At 37.4% G+C, this 17,950-nt stretch overlaps 1 protein-coding gene across 1 annotated transcript in view; it reads left to right on the top strand.

The window, feature by feature from the left end:
- Window positions 1-17,950, top strand: part of FAM227B (family with sequence similarity 227 member B) — a 203,619-nt gene that overhangs the window by 160,467 nt on the left and 25,202 nt on the right. Inside the window, exons 12-13 of the mRNA XM_045162068.1 lie at window positions 11,997-12,094; window positions 17,006-17,168. Coding sequence (XP_045018003.1) covers window positions 11,997-12,094; window positions 17,006-17,168 — 261 coding nt within the window. The remainder of the gene's footprint in view (window positions 1-11,996; window positions 12,095-17,005; window positions 17,169-17,950) is intronic.

Raw genomic sequence — 17,950 nt, 5'->3', positions numbered from 1 at the left:
ATGCCAAAGAGTGCTCAAACTACCACACAATTGCACTCATCTCACACGCTAGTAAAGTAATGCTCAAAATTCTCCAAGCCAGGCTTCAGCAATATGTGAACTGTGAACTTCCAGATGTTCAAGATGGTTTTAGAAAAGGCAGAGGAACCAGAGACCAAATTGCCAACATCTGCTGGATCATGGAAAAAGCAAGAGAGTTCCAGAAAAACATCTATTTCTGTTTTACTGAGTATGCCAAAGCCTTTGACTGTGTGGATCACAATAAACTATGGAAAATTCTGAAAGAGATTGGAATACCAGAACACCTGATCTGCCTCTTGAGAAATCTGTATGCAGGTCAGGAAGCAACAATTAGAACTGGACATGGAACAACAGACTGGTTCCAAATAGGAAAAGGAGTACATCAAGGCTGTATATTGTCACCCTGCTTATTTAACTTCTATGCAGAGTACATCATGAGAAACGCGGGACTGGAAGAAACACAAGCTAGAATCAAGATTGCCAGGAGAAATATAAATAACCTCAGATATGCAGATGACACCACCCTTATGGCAGAAAGTGAAGAGGAACTCAAAAGCCTCTTGATGAAAGTGAAAGTGGAGAGTGAAAAAGTTGGCTTAAAGCTCAACATTCAGAAAACAAAGATCATGGCATCCGGTCCCATCACTTCATGGGAAATAGATGGGGAAATAGTGGAAACAGTGTCAGACTTTATTTTTCTGGGCTCCAAAATCACTGCAGATGGTGACTGCAGCCATGAAATTAAAAGACGCTTACTCCTTGGAAGGAAAGTTATGACCAACCTAGATAGCATATTGAAAAGCAGAGACATTACTTTGCCAACAAAGTCCGTCTAGTCAAGGCTATGGTTTTTCCTGTGGTCATGTATGGATGTGAGAGTTGGACTGTGAAGAAGGGTGAGTGCCGAAGAATTGATGCTTTTGAACTGTGGTGTTGGAGAAGACTCGTGAGAGTCCCTTGGACTGCACGGAGATCCAACCAGTCCATCCTGAAGGAGATCAGCCCTGGGATTTCTTTGGAAGGAATGATACTAAAGCTGAAACTCTAGTACTTTGGCCACCTCATGCGAAGAGTTGACTCATTGGAAAAGACTCTGATGCTGGGAGGGATTGGGGGCAGGAAGAGAAGGGGACGACAGAGGATGAGATGGCTGGATGGCATCACTGACTCGATGGACATGAGTCTGGGTGAACTCCGGGAGTTGTTGATGGACAGGGAGGCCTGGCATGCTGCGATTCATGGGGTCGCAAAGAGTTGGACACGACTGAGCGACTGATCTGATCTGATCTGTACTTGTTAGACAACAGTGAGAGTGGCATGTGAAAATAAGGGCAAAATAGTAAATAGACTATAAACCTGTTTATCGTAATATTGACTAACTCTGGAAATAGAGTTTACTATTATCATGCTATTGTTTCATAGTTTGCTTTAAGATTGATAGAATGGTTATCCCTGTTTGACAAAGGAAGACCCTAATAGGTTAAGTAACTTGTCAGTTTCTCACAATAAGTAATGGTGTTGAGACTTGAGACATACAAGAGTAATATGAGAAAATTCAAGCATGCTGGATGCTCTGTCCTATTATGTCTGAAATGTCTGTTTCACTTTCACATTTAACACACTTTTGCAGATCACATATTTCTATGTTGGTAGTTTTATTTTTGTTTTGCCATTTAAAATTTTTATTTAGTTTCCATTGTTTCTGTTAATAAAATCTTATCATTGCATCTTTGAAGGAAATGTATCTTTTTTCCCCAGCTGTTTTTAATATTTTTTCCCTTCATCTCCATTGTTCAGCAGACTGAGTATAATATACTTAAGTATGGTTTTCTTCATATTTGTACTTTATATTTGGAGTTTTCTAAATCTTTAAAAATTTGTGAGTTGACCTTCTTCATCAGTTTAGGGAAATTCTCCACCATTATCTCTTCAAATGCTGCTCTACCCCAATCTCACTCTCCTCTCCTTCAGGACTCCCATACCCCATGTATCTTATAAGGTTTTGTTTTCTCTGTTCTGTGTTTATATATGTGTGTTTTAGTTTGGATATTTTCTTTGGACATCTTTCAAGTTCGTTAATCTTGTCTTCTGTTAAATACATTCAATGAATTTTTAATTTCAGTCATTGTACTTATTCAGTTCAGTTCAGTCGCTCAGTCGTGTCCGACTCTTTGCGACCCCATGAATCGCAGCACGCCAGGTCTCCCTGTCTATCACCAACTCCCGGAGTTCACTCAGACTCATGTCCATCGAGTCGGTTATGCCATCCAGCCATCTCATTGTGCTTATTAGTATGTACTTATCTATAAGTACATCTGTATGTAATTATAGATCCAGAACGGATCCTTTATTCAATTTTATAGATCCTGATTATTGGTGTAATTTCACCTATCGTGTTCATCTTTTCTTTTAATTTCTTGAGCATCTTTATAATATCATTTTAAAGCCCTTTGTCTCTAAACTCCAATTTATGGATCATCTGTGTGTCTCTATCTATCATGCACTTTGCTTGTCTTACACTCTTTTATTATACATTAAGCATTGGGTATAAAGTAACTATAGACATTTAGACAATATTATTTTCCACCAGAGATGCCTCTTGCTTTTTCCAGTTAGCATGAGGGACTAAACACCATGCCTTATTCTGTGACTGAACTGGGTTACAGATGGAATACAGCTTTGATAAGATTCACTGAACTCTAGGTCTTCCCTAATCTTTGGGCATGGTCTTTGTGGGTTTTTAATTAAGAACCTAGAAGTCTCTATATCCTCAGCCGTGAAATAGAGAGAGAGAGTTAATTCTATGCTTTGAATGTTTTGAGCTTAACTCTTTAACCTCCAATGACACACATCTTCAAAATCTGACATATTGTCCTAAGGGGAAGACCAACCAGCTATTTGTGAAATGTTGTCTCCTAGCCACTGTCTAAGACCTGGAAGAGACTTTGTCCACCCTTTGAGAAGCTTCTAACCCAGCCCTGTCCCAGCCTTCCATACCACAGCAGAACTCTGTAAATATCCCATGGTAAAAATTAGCTGCGGTGTACCTGGGAGTTGTCTTGATTTTATACCAGCCTACGTGATTGTTAAAGCTCTGATGGTTCATCTCTTCTCTAAGAGTACTGCGTACGCCAGACCCGATTCTCAGTAGCACCCCAAATTAGTAGATGCTTTCAAGGGGTGAAAATAACTGGAGGCCTGTCAGCTCACAAAGGAAGGGTTCTTCCCTCTCTGGAATTTCCGCTTGTTCTACCATTGTTTCTAGTGTCCTTTAAAACGACATTTTTGTCATTTACCCTGCTTTTTCTAATTATTAAAGTGGAAACATTGGTCTATAAGACCTACTACATCTGACTCAGAGTTAAAACCTCAAGTAGGTTATTTTAAAAGAATGTTCATCCTTCTCACACACACACAAAAGAAATTCTCAGAACAAAACCTTCTAGAAGGTTAAAAATGAAGCAATGAGAAAAGATAATAATGGAAAAAGATAAAAGTATTCAGCAAAAGAAAGCTGATATAGTAATATTCATATCAGACAAATTAAAGGAATAAAGCACTAAAAGGAAGAGAGACTACCTAACAAATAATCCAACAGAATGTATTAATGTGTGAAAATGTATATACCAAAAATATTGCCTAGAAACATAGCAAAAATGTTCAGACTCTCAAGGACGAGCTTACAATTTTTCATATAAAATCCGTAATACTTTAATTCTCCCCTCTTAGATGATAATAGTTAAATCTGACAAAAAGTGTTAGTGAATAATATATATCAGGAAAACACTAGTGATTATAACATGTGAGAGAGAGAGAGAGAGAGGCTACATGCAATAACTCAACTGTCCATTCAAGTGCAGGTACAGATAGAACATTTCCAAAAATTTTCTGCATACTAAGTCAAAAATAAAATCCCAACAATATATAGATCTTACTAACCCTTCTTCTTCCCTTTTTACCTAACTACTGTAGTCAGTAGTTCTAGCTACTTCTTTGTATTCATCCCCAACTCCTTTTACAATTTGCCAACTAAAAATAATTAAAATAATTAAAAATCATTCTCCATCTTTCCCACATCTGAAAGTGTACAGCTAAATGTACACAGAGAACACATTCAACCATGCTAACTAGTCTCATTTTTAATTCATAAGTACACAACTCCAGTGGGCCTTAATTCTGTCAGGTAATCGTACAGTTTCCTCTGGTCCTTTATTTCTACCACTCATGAAGCCAACTATTTCCCCCTTTTATCTTTTCATATCTCCAACACTCTGTCCCCTATACTCAATCTCAGATAGTGATTTTGCTTCCTACTTCAGTGAGAAAATTAAGACAATGAGAACTTCCACAAACTCCCACCACCACATATACCCAGTTACCAACATTATTTTCCATTCCTCTGCTTTCCCAGGCTTCCCAGGTGGCGCAGTGGTGATGAATCTGCCTGCCGGTATAAGAAACATGAGAGACACAGGTTTGATCCCTGGGTTGGGAAGATCCTCTAGAATAGGAAATAGCAACCCACTCCAGTATTCTTGCCTGGAAAATTCCATGGACAGAGAAGCCTGGTGGGCTACCATCCATGTTTTCACAAAGAGTCAGACATGACTAAGTGCGCATGAATACTCTTTTCCTTCTGTGCTCCTGTCTAAGGTCAACTTTGCCAAGCACTTCACAAACATAATGTTCACTTACTCTCCTAGTGATCCTATGAGACCAGTGTTCATGATACTGTTTTACATCTGAGGGTACAGGTTCAAAGTCACATCATTAGAGAGGAACTGTTGCAACACTGTGTTACCTACCACCTTATTACTCAAAAGGCAACTCCGTGGACTATGGTAGAGCATCACCAGCACCTGTGGTGTTATTACACCCCATACCTAATAACAAAATCAAAAACTGCATTTGAAAAAGATCCCCACAAGTATTTCCTTCAATGAAGAACACTAGCTATCTGTGCCATTCTCTTCTTTCCCATGGATTTTCCACTGTAGTATAATGGTACCAATTATTTTAGTAAGAAAATTTGTTCTTAGATCATATTGTAGTAGCACTCAGTATTTCTCTCTAAGAAAATTTTATTAAGAATGACATGTCTTCCCAAGGTACTAACTAATTCAAACCTTCCACAAATTCTATTAGTGCTTTGTGGCCTTAAAATGAAACTTCTGATGGTGTCTATTCTCTTGGTATGATTGATTCCATTAAGTTTGAATTTGGTTAGTCTCAGTAGTCAGGATAGGAGCTTAGTGGTAGCAGATCAAAGAATTTGGAATTACCAGCATTAAAAGAGCCAATTCTTATTCTAATCATTCATTTTAACTATTAATTCCTCATTGACATAGAAATCTTAGTTTAATTAAAAGCATAAATTAATTTTTCAAATTTGATCTTGCAATATGAACTTTCTTTAAGACATATTATTGGTGGTGAATGTTGATAATCCACCCATGGAAGAGGTTTGAGAGCCTAGAATTTTTTTTAATGGTGGAATAAAATGCTAGTTTCTTTGTTTAGGACAGAAGTCTAACTTACAGTAATTATTCTAATGGAAAGATTTTGGTGAAAGGGTGGGGAACTGACACTGCGTCACTAGGACCTCTGCTAGCATTTTTCCCATTAGAGCACAATGACTCTAAACAAAGTAGAAATTATATGGGTGAACCACAGCACCCTTCATTTAACATGTACACTAAGAGGAAAACATAATGAACTCTTGCAAAAGTTTTATGCCTGCTACATTTGACCTCTCCATCCACATTTTGAATGAAGCATATGTATTTCATGTAAGTCATACATAACACTGACACCACCAAAATGTGAATTCTTTACCACTTTGATTTTATTTCAATGTTTTGATTTTTCACTAATAATACTGTAATTTATTCCTCTGTGGTAAAGGTAACTATACATTCCTTGGCTCCTCTTTTCTTCATGATTTTCATAGTGGTTGGGTTGGTCCATTCCTATTTCATTTATAAAATTTATGATAATTTCAGATAATCAGGCTTATTAACAAGTTTATGACTTAAGGGGTAAAACCACATCACTCACATCATTTGTTAAGCAACTATAGTATTTAAATTAACTCATAATTACAGACCAATTATTTCAATCATCATCAAAGATTTGAGTTCAATGTATTATTTCCTGACAGACACATAGTAAAAATCTGCTTACACTAGCTTAACCACTTCATCTTAATCTCCTTTGCTCTTTTTCTTCTTCATATTCTTAAAACATCCCTACGGTAACACTTTCCTGCAACTAGGGTGGTCTCCTCAAAGTCCTGTTAAAATACCTTGTTACCCAACCTCAGCCCTATGTTCATGCCATTGGCCTGAATTCTTTCTCCATGTCTGCATTCCTGCAAATCTGATCAGTTTTTAAGTGAGCCTTCTCTGATTAACTCATCCCACAAACAATCTCTAATTCATCCTTAAAGTTTTACTTCTGATACAATCTATTTGCCTCTTCATCTTATATTAACTTTTGAATAGATGTTGAATTTTTAACAAGTATTACCTGCATATGTTTTATCAACCTACTTGATTACAATTGGTTACTGAGGCCAGCAACTGTATACTTTTAATTTCTCTTGAAATTTATAGTGTTTTTCACAAAGTCTGCAAAGAAAGCATTTCTTGAAGCAATGCATGAAAAATTGAATAAATGGAAAATAGGTTTAGGTTTAAGAAATCACATTTGTAGGGTTTTTCCCCACTTGATGGAGGTAGATTAATCTGTCTTCTCATGCCTTAATTCATATAATTTACAATAGGGAACATAATTTAAAGAAACCAAAAAATGTCTAAAAGACCTCTTTAACACAGGAGGAAATTTAGACTCAACTGGAAAGTGGGTCACTGGAGATTACATATATAGTTGTAATCAAATTCATTTTTATACTGCCCAGAGCAAGTTGCAAATGCCATAATTATCTTCAAAGAGACTAGATATTTAGTCCTACCATGTGCCTTGGAAGGATGAAAAGGTGAATACTTGTGAACACCTCAACTGATTAACACCCTCTCCTAAGAGAAGCTCTACGTAATGTAATGAATGTTGTTGATGTGTAAATACAGCCATATTTGAGTCTATAACATGGCACTATGTTAACCAAGGGCATATAAAGACAAAGTATAATCTGGTAAAAACGGATCTACAAGTGGCCAAGAAAATTCAGTTCTAATGTATATCTCTTTTTCAGTCTACCTCAGCTCAAGAATATGTCTCAGATTTTCTAAAGAAATAGATAACACTCAATCACTCCTCAATATTTTCTCTCAATGAATCTTTTATTAAGTATGAAGTAATAGAGAGTTTGAATTCATTCTCCTTAAAAAATGATGGTAATGACAATATTGTCTAAAATTTACACAGTCATTACAGGATGCCAGTTACATGTGATTTGCCTATATGATCTCATTTTTATCCAGTTAACAAGTCTATAATTTAATCATTATTATCATTTCAAAATTATATTTCAAGGAACTGAAAGCTTAAAGAATTGTATTTGCCCAAAGTCACTTAGTTTTCAAATGGCAGAGCTGATGTTTAAATCTGTGTCCATCTGTCTCCAAGGCTTAACTAATACACTACTCTGATTCAGGAACGCACATTAAGTTCACATGCCCGTGCTTCAAGCTACTGGTCAAGTGGGAGTTTGAGCCACTCTTTTAGTGAATAGGAGAGGGAAATACCTTGAAAAGTCTCCCAGACTGTGACTGGAATTGTCTTGGGAAGTACCTGCAGAAATGGCTTATGTGTTTTTAGAGCAGTTTTTGGAGTATGATTAAGGTCTTGAAATGCTCTGCCACTAGTGGAACATTCACCATGAGCTTAGCTGTGATATTTTTCAAATAAAACCAAGAATCATGGTCTGAAAAGTAGAAACATATTTATAGAATAACACTTGCAAAATATTGTCCCAATAAATAAAAAATATTGTCAAAAGTAGCCATGATGGCACAGTAAAAAGACCCTAAGCTCACCTCCTCTAAAAAGCACACCAAAATCACAACTATCTTCAGAACAGCCATCAATGAAAAAGACTAGAACCTACCAGAAAAGTCTTCTATAGCTAAAGACATAAAGAAAGAACTATAGAGAGACTGGTAGGAAGGGTAGACTTACCATATAATCAGATCCCCTATCTCCTGGATGGGTAAACCACAGACTGGAGAATAATTAAATTTTAGAGGTTCTCCCACATCAGGCTACCCAGTCTAGGGATTTGGTACTGAGAAGAGAAGCCCCCAGAGTGTTTGGCTTTGAAAGTTAGTGGGGCTTAATTGCAGGAATCCCACCAGACTGGGGAAAAATAAAAATTTCACTCTTAAAGGGAAAACACAATATCCCTGCTGGGCTTAGAGAGTCTCGTGGGGAGGCAGGAAAGGGGCTATATTGACTCTGGGTGCAGACATATTGGGAAGCATCATCAGCAGTTGGTATCTTGGCTCATTAGCTCCAAGACCTGGTGCCACTCAAGAGCCTACAGACTCCAGAGTTGAGAAGCTTCAGGCCAAACAACTAACCAGCAGAGGCATAGCCCCTTAGCAGACAGTCCACCTCAAGACTGAAGAGCCCAGAACTGCCTCTGTACCCATCCCGAAACACTGACCAGCCCACCAGAGGGTCTTGGCGTTTGTTGTGCATAGGGTAAACATGAAGGTCCTTTTGTTTAAACTATCTGTTCATAACAACTAGAAGATAGGTTCAGTTCAGTTCAGTTGTCACTCGGTTGTGTCCGACTCTTTGCAACCCCATGGACTGCAGCACCCCAGGCCTCCCTGTCCATCACCAACTCACGGAGTTTATTCAAACTCATGTCCATCGAGTCGGTGATGCCATCCAGCCATCTCATCCTCTGTCGTCCCCTTCTCCTCCTGCCCCCAATCCCTCCCAGCATCAGGGTCTTTTCAAATGAGTCAGCTAGTCGCATCAAGTTTGTGCTTCATCCAACCCAGCATTTCTCATATTGTACTCTGCATATAATTTAAATAAGCAGGGTGACAATATACAGCCTTGACATACTCCTTTTCCTATTTGGCCAGAGTATTGGAGTTTCAGCTTCAACATCAGTCCTTCCAAAGAACACCCAGGACTGATCTCCTTTAGGATGGACTCGTTGGATCTCCTTGCAGTCCAAGGGACTCTCAAGAGTCTTCTCCAAAACCACAGTTCAAAAGCATCAATTCTTCAGTGCTCAGCTTTCTTTATATTCCAGCTCTCACATCCATACATGACTACTGGAAAAACAATAGCTTTGACTAGAAGGACCTTTGTTGGCAAAGTAATGACTCTGCTTTTTAATATGCTGTCTAAGTTGGTCATAACTTTTCTTCCAAGGAGCAAGTGTCTTTTAATTTCATGGCTGCAGTCACCATCTGCAGTGATTTTGGAGCCCCCAAAATTAAAGTCTGTCACCATTTCCACTGTTTCGCCATCTATTTACCATGAAGTGATGGGACCAGATGCCATGATCTTAGTTTTCTGAATGTTGAGTTTTAAGCCAACTTTTTCACTCTCCTCTTTCACTTTCATCAAGAGGCTCTTTAGTTCTTCTTCACTTTCTGCCATAAGGGTGGTGTCATCTGCATATCAGGCTATTGATATTTCTCCCGGCAGTCTTGATTCAAATTTGTGCTTCATCCAACCCAGCATTTCTCATATTGTACTCTGCATATAATTTAAATAAGCAGGGTGACAATATACAGCCTTGACATACTCCTTTTCCTATTTGGAACCAGTCTGTTGTTCCATGTCCAGTTCTAACTGTTGCTTCCTGACCTGCATTCAGGTTTCTCAAAAGGCAGGTCAGGTAATCTAGTATTCCCATCTCTTTCAGAATTTTCCACAGTTTATTGTGATCCACACAGTCAAAGGCTTTGGCATAGTCAATAAAGCAGAAATAGATGTTTTTCTGGAACTCTCTTGCTTTTTCAGTGATGCAATGGATGTTGGCAATTTGATCTCTGGTTCCTCTGCCTTTTCTAAATCCAGCTTGAACATCTGGAAGTTCATGGTTCACGTACTGTTGAAGCCTGGCTTGTAGAATTTTGAGCATTACTTCTTTGCTAGCATATGGGATAAGTTCAATTGTGTGGTAGTTTGAACATTCTTTGGCATTGCCTTTCTTTGGTATTGGAATGAAAACTGACCTTTTCCAGTCCTGTGGCCACTGTTGAGTAATATCACCTAAGTATGTATTTAAGAATAATTCAAAATTGAGCAATTTTTATTTTTAATTATTCCTCCCAAAGAGAATATTTTTATTCATTTCTTATTTATCTTTTCAGTGTTCCTTTATACAAATGAAGGCAAGTACAATAGAAAGTCTATCTCTTTAAACTGAACATAGCATATTGTATACTTTCAGTCAAGTAATATACTCTGTGTACTGTTCTGCAACTTGCTTTCCTCACTTAATGATATAACCTCAAGATATCTTCACATCTGTACAGAGATGTTACTCATTTCTTTTTACAGCTCATAGTATTCCAACAAATAGGAGTACCATGGTTTTTTCAACCTGCACCTATTAAATACATAGGTTTTATGTATTTAAATATTAAATACATAATCATTAAACTTGTACTTGTGTGTTTTTGTACTTGTGTAGGAGATTGTGAAGAATATATTCTTAGGGAAGGGATTACTGAAGCAAAGAAAAAATGTCTGTGTTATTGATAGATATTGTCAAATTCCTTTCCATAATGGTTTGTATGTTTTTGAGCAAGTTTTAAAGTAGAGAAATGATATGGTTCATTACCTTTCTTGCCCATTCTAACTCCCAACTTAACCTAACTTTTGTTTCACTCTTAAAATACAGGCTCCTTGCCAGCCAATTTTTTAATCTCTGCCAGAGACAAATGCCTCGTTGCCTCCAGTATTTCAAGCTAACATCGAATATCTTTTAATATGTAACATAAATAATCAATCCAAGTAACCTTTATTCTTCTAAGGTTTGTCATCAACCTCAAATACTGTAGTCTAATTTGTCTACCTGGTAACTGGTAATAATTGTCAGTGCCAAGACCTAGTGCAAACTTCTCAGATCACCTGTTTTCTCTGTTCTATATTGAGGTACCCTTAGTAACTAGCCTGTGCTTTTAGGCTGATTGACATGACTGATTAAATGATATAGCTCTCCTTTAAGATAAGAATCCCTATGTGCCCTCATGCATATTTATGCTGGTTACAAAAAAAAAAAAAAAAAAAAAAATTTACCAAGTCTTTCCTTATCTGGGTGTGTTGTCAGTATATGGAAAAGGTGGCCTCTAACATGCCGAGGCCCAAACCTCCTATTCTACTTAACTAGAGGGTCATGGAAAGAGCTCTGAACTCAGAGGCAAAAGCCCTAGGTCCATATCCTTTTCCTCTACTCTCAATAAATGGTAGGGTAAGACTTAGAGCAAGACTCATCTTAGAAAAAGTCGTAGAGTTTCCTGCACTTTAGTTTTCTCATCTGTAAGTTGTGGGAAATTTACTTAGCTCATAAAATGGTTTATGAAGACAGCATGAAATAGTGTAAGTGAATAAATTTGAAAACTCTAAATCCCTGTTAAGTGAAATGAGATGGAATATTCATTTCCTCTGACTGGGGCGTGCGGGCATGCTCTGTTGATTCTTTGGGTCCCCATGAACTGTAGCCCGCCAGGCTCCTCTGTCCATGGAATTTTCCAGGCAAGAATACTGGGGTGGTTTGTCGTTCCCAACTCTGGGGATCTTCCCAACCCAGGGACTGAACCTGCATTTCTTGCTCCCGCATTGGCAAGCAGATTCCTTACCACCTGGGAGCCTAGATTGACTGGAGCAAGCTATTATGTAACAATATCCTAACCTCACACTTTTACCTCTCTCCATGTTTAATGTACATTGCTGGAAAAAAATAAAAGACATGGTGTCATTCCTTTCTGAAGAAAAAAAGAACAGAATTTAAGAAATTTTTGTTTGTTTGTTTGTTTTAGCTATAGACTTCAATATATCGAAAATTTTAGAGAACCCAAAAGCATATACAACGCCTGCATTCAAGGAAGAATCAAGACCACCAAAACTACCAACAAAGGTTTGAAGTATAATGATCATAAAAAAAAATGTTCTTACTTTTTAAATTTTCAGTATAATTAGTTCAACAGTTTCACATGGACAATGTAGGTTATTATACTCTCGATATATATTTTAGAAAAACTGATCAGAAGAGACTTATTAGGGAGACTAACCTTAATATTGCTAAGTTGTGTTTATTTCTGAAACTATCCTCATCTCTAAGGAAAAAGAATAATGTTTATCTTTTCATCATAATTCTGGCACTGCTTCTACTTGGGCTGACATACAAACAGGGCTCTGACCTCAAAAACCATCAGTCAAAGTTGTAGACAGAACATCAGAGGAGTTTGCAACAGTGATTGACCTGTCCCTACCTCTTAAACCATGGTCCTGGAATAAATGACCACATGCAGGTATTGTTACTCTTCAGTCTTGAATGTTTGCTTTCTCCACAGTTTTAAATGTGCCTCCAAAATAGAGATCCTGTGGACTTGCTACCTTGTGTTGCTTTAGCCAAAATTTGATGAGACTGTTGGCTTGAACTTCTGAATTTGAACTCTTAATTTGTTGGCCAGTTAAGTTTTAAATCTGTTGCAGTCTTTATTGATAAAATTTGGTCTGAATTATCTAGTTAAGTCTGACCATTATTTTAAATTTTACATTATGCCTATAAAAATCACTTTATGAAAGTCATATTCATATATTTCCAGGTCTTTAATAATCCAGGTATGTAGAATCTCTTCCAAATGTCACAGTCCTGCCAAGGATGTTTTGCTGGTGCTTAGGATAGAAATTGGTAACCTCTGAGAGTCAGGTTGATGTAGATGGCAATATTGCACCATCTTGGCTGCAGGGGATGGGAGGGCAGGGGAGGAGATGGGAGTAGAGGAGGAGGGCAATGTTGGTAAATTTCAAAATCAGGAAAGTATGATAGAAATTGTATAGCTGACCTTGAACAACCACTAAAAATGGTCTTTTATACTTTGTTTACAAGTTGGAGAAATATGGATGGAGGGATTTATAACTGACCAAATGACCTTTCTTCAGATGACACTTTAAAAGCTAGAAAGCAAATGGCAGTTATGTCTTTGGCAGTACACCATATTGCTGCATCATTGGCCCTGTATTACACACATTTTATTGACAACTTTGATGAAAACATGGTTGCCATTTTTTATTAGCTATGTAGACGTCATAAAACTTGGAAGAATTATGAATGACCAAAAGTTTTCAACAGGCTAGAATAACAGACCTGATCTTAGAAGATAAACTGTTACTGTGGAAAAAGTATAAAGGTCCAAAATTACAACTTCCTAAGTATAGAATAATAAAGCCTTGGCTTGGCGGCATCTGAAAAGATTTGGGAATCACTTTCAACAGTAAGCTCTCTATGTGTCAAAAGTAGAATGTCATTGACCCCAAAATCTACTGTATTCATGGGCTGTCTAAACATATGTGCTGATTGGACAAAGAATGTGCATTATGTTCATTTTGGAGCCCTGCATTGTAAAAGGGTATAATCATCAAGATAATAAAGGGCTCTGAAACCATAATGTTTGAGCAATTGCCAAAATATGTAAAGATGTTTCCACTAGAAAAGATGAGACTGGAGCCCATAATAACTGTTTTCAAATATGTAGAGAGCTACAGTAGATTAGATTAGTAGCAGGATTAGACTTTTTCTATATGGCTCAAAAAAGTTTTTACTAATACATACTAAAAAGTTTTACCAATAACAATAAGTAAAAGCTGTACAGAGAACATGTTTCAGTTCAATGGAAAGAAAAGTTTTCTAAGCACTTTTTTTTTTCCTAAGTGTCTGACTCTTTGTGGTCTGTAGCCCACAAGGCTCCTCTGTCCATGGGATTCTCCAGGCTATAATATTGAAGGGGATTGCCATTCCTTTCTCCAGAAGATCTTCCCTACCCAGGGATCAAACCGGAGTCTCTGGCATTGCAGGCAGATTCTTTACCACCTGAGCTACAAGGAAGTCCTTCTAAGCACCAGTGTCATCCAAATGCTGAATGGGTGCTTATGGGTTCCCAGTGTCCATATGACCATTGACAGTACACACTTTCAAACCTCAAAATCAAAGTTTAGCTTTCTATCCACTGTCACCAATTATCGTTTAGTAAACTAACAGAAAAACTGAAGGCTGAAACCATTCCTTGAATTTCCTAGTTCATCCTTTGTGACCCTTCCAAAGTTCATTGGATTGCCTGGTTCTTAAAATTTAGTACTAAATTGACTTTGGCTATAAAAGTTTTGTTTTATGGAATCTTAAAGTTCTCAGTTTTCTGCCATTATCTTTTGTGGGGGTAATTGGAAGCAGTGGGACTTCTGTTAATTATTTTGGCTACTTGGTATATCTTTAGCAAGAGTTCTTTGGACAACTTGAGACCTTAAAGTACCCAAGAAAATGGCTCAGTTCAGTTCAGTCGTTCAGTCATGTCTGACTCTTGGCAACCCCATGAATCGCAGCACGCCAGGCCTCCCTGTCCATCACCAACTCCTGGAGTTCACTCAGACTTACGTCCATCGAGTCAGAGATGCCATCCAGCCATCTCATCCTCTGTCGTCCCCTTCTCCTCCTGCCCGCCATCCCTCCCAGCATCAGAGTCTTTTCCATTGAGTCAACTCTTCGCATGAGGTGGCCAAAGTACTGGAATTTCAGCTTTAGCATAATTCCTTCCAAAGAACACCCAGGGCTGATCTCGTTTAGAATGGACTGGTTGGATCTCCTTGCAGTCCAAGGGACCCTCAAGAGTCTTCTCCAACACCGTAGTTCAAAAGTATCAATTCTTCGGCACTCAGCTTTCTTCACAGTCCAACTCTCACATCCATACATGACCACTGGAAAAACCATAGCCTTGACTAGTTGGACCTTTGCTGGCAAAGTAATGTCTCTGCTTTTGAATATGCTGTCTAGGTTGGTCATAACTTTCCTTCCAAGGAGTAAGTGTCTTTCAATTTCATGGCTGCAATCACCACCTGCAGTGATTTTGGAGCCCAGAAAAATAAAGTCTGACACTGTTTCTACTGTTTCCCCATCTAATTCCCATGAAGTGATGGGACCAGATGCCATGATCTTCATTTTCTGAATGTTGAGCTTTAAGCCAACTTTTTCACTCTCCTCTTTCACTTTCATCAAGAGGCTTTTGAGTTCCTCTTCACTTTCTGCCATAAGGGTGGTGTCTCATCTGCATATCTGAGGTTATTGATATTTCTCCCGGCAATCTTGATTCCAGCTTGTGCTTCTTCCAGCCCAGCGTTTCTCATGATGTACTCTGCATATAAATTAAATAAGCACGGTGACAGTATACAGCCTTGACATACTCCTTTTCCTATTTGGAACCAGTCTATTGTTCCATGTCCGGTTCTAACTGTTGCTTCCTGACCTGCATATAGGTTTCTCAAGAGGCAGGTCAGGTGGTCTGGTATTCCCATCTCTTTCAGAATTTTCCACAGTTTGTTGTGATCCACACAGTCAACAGCTTTGGCATAGTCAATAAAGCAGAAATAGATGTTTTTCTGGAACTCTCTTGCTTTTTCGATGGTCCAGCAGATATTGGCAATTTGAAAGGTTCCTCTGCCTTTTCTAAAACCAGATTGAAGTTCATGGTTCATGTATTGCTGAAGCCTGGCTTGGAGAATTTTGAGCATTACTTTACTAGCATGTGAGATGAGTGCAGTTGTGCAGTAGTTTGAGCATTCTTTGGCACTGAAAATGGCTAAGGCTTCACAAAACACTGGATTTGCATTTAATGCCTATTTCTGCTCTTTACTGATGGGACTATCCTTTTAAAGTCATAGATTCTCATCGAGGAGGACACATCTGTGTACTGTGGTTTTCGTAGTTTAGAAACTAGTAACTGCAGAAAAATAACAGAAATGTCTATATCTAAAACTTCAGTAAGATAGAGTTTCTGTTTTATTATTACCAAGACAGAACTCAGAAAAAGGGTCATTAAGACATCTTTCTAGACAGGCAAGATCTCCTTTTAAACTTGATAGAGCTCAGTCCAGTTCTGCATGCAGTTTTTGAGATCAGGCTAGATATAACCTGATATGAATTGTCATGAAGACAATAGTGGGATTACAATAGTCCCACCATTTGAAATAATTTTGTAGTAGCTATGAATGAATACAGTGAAAAATTGACCATAAGCAAAAGAAATATGAGAATTTTATATATCAGTTAAAACAAATGAGAAAAAAAAATCTTTCCCCATAGGAAGTGGAATCAACAATAAATCTCTCATCTAGGAATTACAAAAACTGAGGAAAGACAACATATGAGTAGTTGCTATACTTACCTTGTATTCTACAAGAAGTCAATAGAAGAATATTGAAGCAATTATAATTATGGTGATTGTCTCCCTGACACAGAATTCATGGTCGAAGTTTCTTTCATCAGCACTTTGATGGGCTTCTGGCCTCCACTGTTCTGATGAGAAGTCACCTGTTAACTTTTGGGGGTTCTCTTATATGTCGTTTTTCTCTTGCTGGTTTTGAAATTTGTCTTTTTAACACTTTTGACTATGATCATCTAGATGTGACTTTATCCTACTTGGAGTTAAGTTTCTAGGATGTGTTTTTCATAAAACTTGGAAAGTTTCAGTCATTATTTCTTCATATTTTTTCCTATCCCTTTTTCTGGGGTTCTGCTCATTTTTCTCTTTCTGTTCTTCAGATAGAATTCTCTCTATTGGCCTGTCTTCATGCTAAAAGACCACCAGAGCCTTACAGTACACACTCATAGGCTCATAAGCACTTTCATTAAGAAGAATGCCTTGCAAAATTTCCCTTTGTTTTAATATACCAGATAATAATTGTATTTATAGTTATAATGCAGATATATTTAATTTACAGTTCTTTAAAAATACACAAAAGTAATAATTGACTCTTCTTTTTTTTCTACCCCTTACAGTCCCATTATATCAGTAGTGGTCCAGAGTTTAACCGTGTTCTCTTCAATTTTGGAGGTCAGAGTCCACTGATTTTATATTATCTTGAGATGCATGAGGTAGCTGGTATTTCCAAAGCCCCTAGACAAGTCAGGACTAAACTCACTGAAATACTGAAAGAACCATATCCTTTTTAAGCTTTGCTTTAATATGATCTATCTCCAAAATATTCAAAACTTTTAGCTTTTTTTAATGTCTCAGTTAAGAAAAAAATTTATTGTATTTTATAACTAATGCTCTATTTAGCATTGAATTACATTCAAAACTTTCATAGCATGTTTGGCTAAAAGTATTTTCTCTTTTAGATCTAAGGCTATGATTTTGCATGTAAGAGAAATAAACATAAAACTCAGGAACTTAAAAAATTGGTATGTTTAGCTCTTTAGTAAAGTGTTCCATTTCAAACATTTGTCAGAACTGTGGGTCATGGGCTTCTAGATTTCTCCAGAAGAAAGTTTCAGACATACCTTAGCTATGTAATCCTTTGTTCAACTGAATATTTCTTAGCTTAATATATAAAAATATATCAGGTTGGCCAAAAAGTTCTTTTGGGTTTTTCCTTTTTTTTTTTTTTTTTTAATCTCAAACACACTTTTTGGCCAACCCAATAATTTAATGAAGTTGGAGCTCTTTGGTTGCAGCAGGCATGTCTGTTTACATTCTTGTCCCCCTTCTGTGTAACCGATTCTTGCCCAGGTCTCACTAGGGACATGGATGAACACAAAGGGATATAGTAAATGGTCTCTAAACTGGGGTGTATACAACTCTGGGTGGAAAATATATATATTGTACCTATTTATATCTTTAAAAATAAAAAAGAAATTATACTTGACTTATATTTAGAAGACAGGTACCCTCACTCAGTTGACATTTCAGTCTTCACTCTACTGTATTGAGGGATAATAATG

Source organism: Bubalus bubalis, chromosome 11 (genome assembly GCF_019923935.1).
Source record: "Bubalus bubalis isolate 160015118507 breed Murrah chromosome 11, NDDB_SH_1, whole genome shotgun sequence".
Taxonomy (NCBI): Eukaryota; Metazoa; Chordata; class Mammalia; order Artiodactyla; family Bovidae; genus Bubalus; species Bubalus bubalis.
Note: the sequence above shows the minus strand (reverse complement) of the source record. Positions and strands in the feature narration are given on the sequence as shown.